The 7,919-nt window shown below is 38.8% G+C and overlaps 3 protein-coding genes across 3 annotated transcripts; all 3 read right to left on the bottom strand.

Moving 5' to 3' along the window:
- Nucleotides 65-1,013, bottom strand: LOC104705187 (pentatricopeptide repeat-containing protein At1g63400-like). Its single transcript, XM_010421160.1, has 2 exons — nucleotides 160-1,013; nucleotides 65-68 (listed from the first exon to the last, which is right to left on the bottom strand). The coding sequence occupies exons 1-2, from the start codon at nucleotides 1,011-1,013 to the stop codon at nucleotides 65-67; spliced, it is 858 nt and encodes a 285-aa protein (XP_010419462.1).
- LOC104703877 (pentatricopeptide repeat-containing protein At1g63080, mitochondrial-like) lies at nucleotides 5,541-6,188 on the bottom strand. Its single transcript, XM_010419966.1, has 2 exons — nucleotides 5,973-6,188; nucleotides 5,541-5,894 (listed from the first exon to the last, which is right to left on the bottom strand). The coding sequence occupies exons 1-2, from the start codon at nucleotides 6,186-6,188 to the stop codon at nucleotides 5,541-5,543; spliced, it is 570 nt and encodes a 189-aa protein (XP_010418268.1).
- Nucleotides 6,245-7,394, bottom strand: LOC104705188 (pentatricopeptide repeat-containing protein At1g62670, mitochondrial-like). The gene is made up of 2 exons (XM_010421162.1): nucleotides 6,341-7,394; nucleotides 6,245-6,267 (listed from the first exon to the last, which is right to left on the bottom strand). Exons 1-2 carry the CDS (start codon nucleotides 7,392-7,394, stop codon nucleotides 6,245-6,247), a joined length of 1,077 nt encoding a protein of 358 aa, XP_010419464.1.

Consider the following 7,919-nt stretch of genomic DNA (forward strand, 5'->3'; position numbering starts at 1 on the left):
TGATTACAAAGTCCATCTAACAAAATGTTGTATGTCATGATATTGGGAGGCACACCATCATTATTCATCTGTTTGAATACCAATTGGGCCTTTTCACAATCATTAGCTTGAAAAAATCCTTGGATAAGAGTGGTGTAAGTGACTGTGTTGCCAACCAACACTCTCTGAGAAATCTCACGGAAGACTTCCATAGCATCATCTACCCTTTTACACTTGCAAAATCCCTTTATAAGAGTATTATATGTCACTATGTTTGGGAGGCAATCCTTGCTAACCATCAAAGAGAACATCTGCTTAGCCTCGTTTAGGCGATCGTGCATGCAAAACCCGTTGATCAATGAATTGAACGTGACAATATTAGGATCTATAGACCTTTTGATCATCTCCTCGTACAATTTCTCAGCCTCTGTAAGCTTCCCCTCCTTCACAAACGCATCGATCAATGCGCTGAAAGTGACTACATCAGGGTTGACTTTCCTCTCAATCATATCTCTAAGTAGTTGAGACGCATCATTCCATCTTCCGTAATGACAAAGGCAACTTACGAGGGAGCTGTAGGTCACAACATCCGGTCTAATTCCTTTCTTCTCCATTTCGTTGAAAAGGTTGAGCGCATCATTCACGTGTCTATATCTGCAAAGACTATCAATGATTGTGGTGTAGATTACAACACCAGGATCTACTTTTCCTCCCTCCATCTTCTTGAGAAGATGTAAAGCCAAATCAATGTCACCTCTCTTACATAATCCGTTTACCACCACACCATAAGTAACCAGATTTGGTTGACAACCTTTCTCAGCCATCCGATCAACTAAAGCCACAGCTTCAGAAGCTTTGTTGTGGAGAAAAAGGCCATGAATCAGAGTTGTAAATGTCACCGTATTGGGTTCATATCCCATTTCCACCATCTGATCAACCAAAGCTACCACATCTGAAATCCGTTTACCATGACAGAAACCATTGACAAGAGAAGAAAGCGTGACAATGCTAGGCTCATAGCCGAGTTTCATCATCTTCCCCTAACAGCTAAAGCAAGAGAGAGCTGAGACCGCCGGCAAAAACTGTTAATAAAAATATTATATGAATAGAGATCATGTGAAATTCCCAGTTTCTGCATCTTCTCCCCCAAGGAGATGACAACATCAAACTTCTTCATCTTAGCAATTGCAGTCAACAATTTGTTAAAATCAACAGTGGAAGGGCGTGGACGAGACTTGACCATTTCACCGAACAGATCAATCGCATCGTCTAACTTAATATCACTTCTACTCAGTTTCTCTCTGAAATCAGAAAGAGATCGAACCCAGCAAAGGAGAAACGAGGGAGAAGCAGTTCCAGTCTTACCTTTCCACAGAGCAAATCTCTTCGCCGTCGATCCAATTGCAAATCTCATCTTCTCGATTTGGTTTCGAGAAGAAAAGAGTGACTGACTGCTTTAACCTGAAGATCGATTTTTTTTGTTTTAACCTAAAGATAAGATATCATCTCCGATTTTAATAAACCGACCGGTTCACTCTGACTACTCTGGTACGGTTTGGTTTATTATGTGGAAAGAACAAGACAGAGAAGTAAAACCCCTGGTTTAGAAATCGCTAGGCGCTAGTCGGGCGGATGGATTAGGCCTAGCGCCTACCGAGAAAATCGGAGATTAAACGGGGATTAATCGGGGACTATTTTTAGGGTTATTCTATTAAATTTATAATAAAATAAGATATATAGTACTAAATATATGTATAATTCTGTTTATGTGAAAAAAAAAATATAACATAAAATATAAAACTATAGTATTATTTTTAAAATGACAGTAAATACATAAAAACGTAATTTGTTTTAAAAAAATATGATTTTAGTTAATAGTTTGTATATTAGTTATTGTAAAACATCATAAATTTGTAATTTCAATGTCTAAATAACAAAAAATATATATATTTGATTTATATTTGGCTTCAAAAATAATTGGTATATACAAAATGAAGCGGAAAGTAATCGGATTGGATGGTATAATCGGATAACCGATGTTAGGCGGGGATTAGTCATTAATCGAGGCGGAGAAGGTGGGCCTAACGATTTTGCGGGGCTTAATCAGTGCTAGGCGGAGATTTTTAAAACAGAGAGTAAAACCCACCCATCGCTTTACAAACACAAAAAGAGATTTTCAAAGGAACAAAAAATACAAATGAAAGCTGTTAGCAAATAGATTTGAAAATGAAAAGCCTTTTCAATGATTGCTTTGTTTCCACAATTATACTTTTCAGTTTAATTAAATCTTACACAACAGTTTTTTGGCTACTCTACGACAAAAACTGAGGTGTCCAAGGTTTTTACTACGAAGATTTTACAACTTCATTGCTTACAAAGTGAGTGTCAATCATTAGGAATAACAAAAGAATCCATCTGGATTACAACATCATGGCTTTCTCTAATCTCTCGCAAAGCATTTTTTCCTTCAATGATAAGCTTGAGAGAAACCAAGTGATGCTCAGTCTTCCTCAAACTGAGCCAAATGCATATTTTCCCTACATTCCTCTGCTTTTCATGCATTGCGTAGCCAAACCAAAGACTACTTAACAAAATGTTATAGGTCCAAATATCGGGAGAGACACCAAAAGAATCCTTTTTGAGCTTTATCAACATCGCCTGCTTGGAAAAATCCTTGGATAAAGAGTGTTGTAAGTGACTGTATTGCTAACTAATCCTCTCTGAGACATCTCACGGAACAGTTTCATCCCATCATCCTCTACTCTCCTCGCCTTAGAAGATCCATTAATAAGAGTGTTGTAACTCATTACATCTGGTAAAATACAAAGCCCATTTGGTTGAAAACATGAAGCAGTTCACAAACCGAAAAAGAGAATTACATTAAAACAGCATAAGAATAGAAGAGAAACTAAAACACATGCACGCATGAAGGTAAGACCATGTGCATCGGTGTAGTTTTGGGCCGTCCCTCGTTATTTTTCGTTTTAAAATAAATAGAAAAAGCCCAATTCAGAAGAAACGTCTCTTTATTTGGGACGTTTTTCGTCCGTCTACTTGGACGCGTGGATGTTCTGATTGGTTGAAGATTTTTTATAGGGTTAAAACAAAAGAATTTCTCGAGACAAATTTCTAGAGAGAAGATGGCGACGGTTCTGTGTTGATCTTCTCTCACGGTGACGATCCGATCCGATCTTCTCTCCCGGCGACGAATTCCCGTAGCTGGTTCCGCGCGACGATCCGATTGGTTCCGGTTCGAGAATCTCGTCTCTTGCGTGGTGCCGTGCTGGTTCTAATGGGCTGCCTTCTGGTCGTTTGTTTTCTTCTAGCATCGATGGCTCCATTTCTGAATGGGATCTTTTCGATTTGAAGCAGAAGGTTTTAACATCTCTCAACGTCTCATACTTCAGGTTCTCTTATTTACAGTGTTTTTTTTTGTCGTATTTAGATTTTTGTTTAAATGCAGATTGTGCTGGAGTCAATTGGAATCTCAATCTGGCAAATGGCGTTGGCTCCGGTTAATCTACCCTCAGTTGAAGTGAAGAAGATGATGATTCTGACTCTGATGAGTTTCATGAGCTAGTATCAGAGGATACATATAGGCTCCTTGCTGCTGCTTTCTTTGAGGTACATAGGATGATGATGTTTGACTTTTAACATTGTTTGCTTTTATATTTCTTGTATTGAGGATATATATTCTTACTATAGGTGTTCAGTTCTTATGAGTGGAGACAGTATCANTCAGAAGAAACGTCTCTTTATTTGGGACGTTTTTCGTCCGTCTACTTGGACGCGTGGATGTTCTGATTGGTTGAAGATTTTTTATAGGGTTAAAACAAAAGAATTTCTCGAGACAAATTTCTAGAGAGAAGATGGCGACGGTTCTGTGTTGATCTTCTCTCACGGTGACGATCCGATCCGATCTTCTCTCCCGGCGACGAATTCCCGTAGCTGGTTCCGCGCGACGATCCGATTGGTTCCGGTTCGAGAATCTCGTCTCTTGCGTGGTGTCGTGCTGGTTCTAATGGGCTGCCTTCTGGTCGTTTGTTTTCTTCTAGCATCGATGGCTCCATTTCTGAATGGGATCTTTTCGATTTGAAGCAGAAGGTTTTAACATCTCTCAACGTCTCATACTTCAGGTTCTCTTATTTACAGTGTTTTTTTTTGTCGTATTTAGATTTTTGTTTAAATGCAGATTGTGCTGGAGTCAATTGGAATCTCAATCTGGCAAATGGCGTTGGCTCCGGTTAATTTACCCTCAGTTGATGTAGAAGGTAAAGCTAAAGAGATTGAGAATGGATACTTGAGTGAGAAATCGAATGATGAGGAAGAGAGTGGTGGAAGTGAAGAAGATGATGATTCTGACTCTGATGAGTTTCATGAGCTAGTATCAGAGGATACATATAGGCTCCTTGCTGCTTCTTTCTTTGAGGTACATAGGATGATGATGTTTGACTTTTAACATTGTTTGCTGCACAAAGGTGATGTCAATACCCTTGCAGCATGGTATTCATTCAATTGGTTTGTTACCTTGATACAGTCATATAAGGCAAAGATATCAGATTTTGGATTGGCGAAATTAGGTCCTTCCGCGAGTCAATCTCACATCACAACACGGGTTATGGGTACACAAGGTTACGCAGCTCCAGAGTATGTTGCTACAGGTACTACAACGTCTCGTCTTCTTCTTGGTCCTTTTGGTTTTCATCACAACACGGGTTATGTGAACATGTTGGTTGCTTCTAACAGGTCATTTGTATGTAAAGAGCGATGTTTACGGGTTTGGCGTTGTCTTGGTTGAGATCTTAACTAGTTTACATGCACTTGATGGGATCACACTTGTGTTCAAAGCTAGAATCTTTGTCATCAAAGATTAAGCAAGCTTCCGTTTATGGAAGATGGCGGGAAGTGCTCACTGGGTATTCAGAGATACAAAGAGCTGGAGATCCCTTTAACGATCCTTTCGTTTTCCCCATAGTTTTCAAAGCTTGTGCTAAGCTCTCGTGGCTGTTTCAAGGTAAGTGTATCCAAGGGAGTTTGTTGAAGAGAGGGTTTGAGTCTTTTGTTTCTGTGGGGAACTCGATTGCTGACTTTTACATGAAATGTGGAGACTTGAGCTCTGCGATACGAGAGTTTGATTGTATGACTTGGAGAGATTCTGTTTCTTGGTTTGGTAGATGTGTTTGTGTGCAATTCACTTATTTATATGTATGACAAAGGATATGATGTTGATTCAGCATTTAGAGTATTTGATGAGACCACTTGTAGAAACATACACCAATGCTCATACTAAAAATAAGAACCTTTCAAAATAATACTATTAAATTTGGGGACCAAAAATATGGGGACACCAATGCCCATGCTCTAAGAAACGAGCTTTCCTAGCTTTCTCCTCCCATTCAATATCTTCAACCCGTTTCTTATCGCTAAACTTCATAACGAGTTCCTTTTCACCACTTGAGCAACTTTTAGAGTTAGAGTGGAAGCTTTCTCAGTTTTGGGGCATTAGACAGTAATTACCAGAAAAGAAACATAACAGGCTTATGATGAACCTTGTGAATGTTTTAAGAAAGCATTTCCAAGAAGCTTTTGTCCAATCTCCCATCAAACAACATATCTGTGATCAAGCCAAAAGTTGAAGCATCTCCAACAAACCCGCAACTCCTCATTTCTCTGATGACTTCAGCTGATACTGCTTTGTCACCATCTCTAAGATGCGCCCTGATCAGCGTATTATAAGTACGGCTATTTGGAAGAGGTCCGCCTTCTTTCATTTTATTGAACAAGACACCTGCTTCCTCCTTTAAACCTTTCCTACAAAATCCTGAGATCATTGTATTGTAGGTTATAACATCAGGCTCCACTTCTTTAAGACTGAGGGTACAAAATAAATCCCACCCATCTTCCACCTTCCCAGCCTTGCACATCCCTTCAATCATAATATTAAATGTATATATATCAAGTTCCAGTTTACTCTTTTGCATATACTCGAATACCACCAATGCTTTCTCTAGCTTTCCGTTTTTACAAAGTCCATCTAACAAAATGTTGTATGTCATGATATTGGGAGGCACACCATCATTATATATCTGTTTGAATACCATTTGGGCCTTTTCACAATCTCCAGCTTGAAATAACCCATGGATAAAAGTGTTGTAAGTGATTGTGTTTCCAAGCAATCCTCTTTGAGACATCTCGCGGAAGAGTTCCATACCTTCTTCCACTCTCTTAGACTTGCAAAATCCATTTATAAGAGTATTATATGTCACTACGTTTGGGAGGCAATCCTTGCTAACCATCAAAGAAAACATTTGCTTAGCCTCGTTTAGACGATCGTGCATGCAAAACCCGTTGATCAATGAACTGAACGTGTAAATAGTAGGATCTATAGACCTTTTGATCATCTCTTCGTACAATTTCTCAGCTTCTAGAAGCTTCCCTTCTTTCGCAAACGCATGGATTAATGCGCTGAAAGTGACTACACTAGGACTGATTTTCCTGTCAATCATATCTCTAAGTAGTTGAGAGGCTTCATTCCATCTTCCGTAATTACAAAGGCAACTTATGAGGGAGTTGTAGGTCACAACATCCGCTCTAATTCCTTTCTTCTCCATTTCGTTGAACAGGTTTAGAGCATCATTCACGTGACTATATCTGCAAAGACTATCAATGACTGTGCTGTAGATTACAACACCAGGCTTTATTTTCCCTTCATCCATCTTCTTGAGCAGATTTAAAGCCAAATCAATGTCACCTCTCTTACATAGTCCATTGACTGCCACACCGTATGTAGCCAGATCTGGTTGACAGCCTTTCTCAGCCATCCGGTCAACTAAAGCCACTGCTTCTGAAGCTTTGTTGTGAAGAAAAAGGCAATGGATAAGAGTGTTAAATGTAATAGTATTAGGTTGATATCCCATTGCCACCATTTGGTCAACCAAAGCTACGGCATCAGAAATCCTCTTGCCGTGACAGTACCCGTTGAGAAGCGAAGAAAGCGTAACAATGCTGGGCTCATAACCAAGTTTCATCATCTTCCCAAGTATTGCCAAAGCAAGAGAGAGTTGAGAAGAGCGACAGAAACAGTTTATGAGGATACTGTATGTATAAAGACTGTGTGAAATCCCCAGCTTTTGCATCTGCTCCCCCATAGAGATGACAACATCATACTTCGTCAGTTTGGCAATGGCACTCAACAATTTACTGAAATCAAAAATTGAAGGCAAAGGACGAGACTTGACCATAACACTGAACAGATCAACAACATCGTCTAGCTTTAAATCACTTCTACTACTCAATTTCTCTCTGAAATTATAACTCTTACCAGAGAAAGCTCGTATCCAGCAACACGCATCTTTCTCGTAATGACTCCGACGAAGAAATCTCTTTGCTATCATTGATTCAATCGCAAACCTCATTCTCTCCAATTGGCTTCAAAGTGATATAGGTTTCCTCTCTCTCTCTCTCTGGTAAAAAAACAACACTCAGTATGAACAACATCAAGTGTCTAGTTAACCTGGAACCGGTTTAGTTTAACCTTTTATAATTGGGAAACTGGAGTCTTGCCGGTTTGTGTTTTTTCTTTTGACATTCCGGTTTGCGCGTTCTTCTTTTATTCTGTCCTCTTTTTTTAAGGGAAAATGTCATGAAAACCGACTTTGGGTGTGAGTTCTGTCACAAAAACCCACTTTCCACTCATGGTATACTTTCCCAAGTTTTTTGCTTATTAGTCCACTTTCCTTTTACATTTTTGCCCTTACTAACAACTTACCTCTCTTTCTCTCCTTCTTTTCTCTCTTTTTCTCTTCTTTTTTGTTGTTAACACTTTAACAAAGTAAAATATATTTATTTGTTATCATAAAACAAATTTTCTATTTATTTATATAAAATATGTTATGATTATATATTTTCTACATTTTAAGATACATATTGCTATATTTTTT

Source organism: Camelina sativa, chromosome 7 (assembly GCF_000633955.1).
Source record: "Camelina sativa cultivar DH55 chromosome 7, Cs, whole genome shotgun sequence".
Lineage (NCBI taxonomy): Eukaryota > Viridiplantae > Streptophyta > Magnoliopsida > Brassicales > Brassicaceae > Camelina > Camelina sativa.

What these genes read in the sequence shown, in the direction of transcription:
- LOC104705188 (XM_010421162.1), bottom strand. Translation starts at nt 7,394, where the DNA reads ATGAGGTTTGCGATTGAATCAATGATAGCAAAGAGATTTCTTCGTCGG. An exon ending in TCCTACTATTTACACGTTCA is followed by an intron (nt 6,268 to 6,340) that starts GTTCATTGATCA and finishes TTTGATGGTTAG; the next exon opens with CAAGGATTGCCTCCCAAACG.
- LOC104705187 (XM_010421160.1), bottom strand. Translation starts at nt 1,013, where the DNA reads ATGATGAAACTCGGCTATGAGCCTAGCATTGTCACGCTTTCTTCTCTT.
- LOC104703877 (XM_010419966.1), bottom strand. Translation starts at nt 6,188, where the DNA reads ATGGAACTCTTCCGCGAGATGTCTCAAAGAGGATTGCTTGGAAACACA. An exon ending in AGCTAGAGAAAGCATTGGTG is followed by an intron (nt 5,895 to 5,972) that starts GTATTCGAGTAT and finishes GGGATGTGCAAG; the next exon opens with GCTGGGAAGGTGGAAGATGG.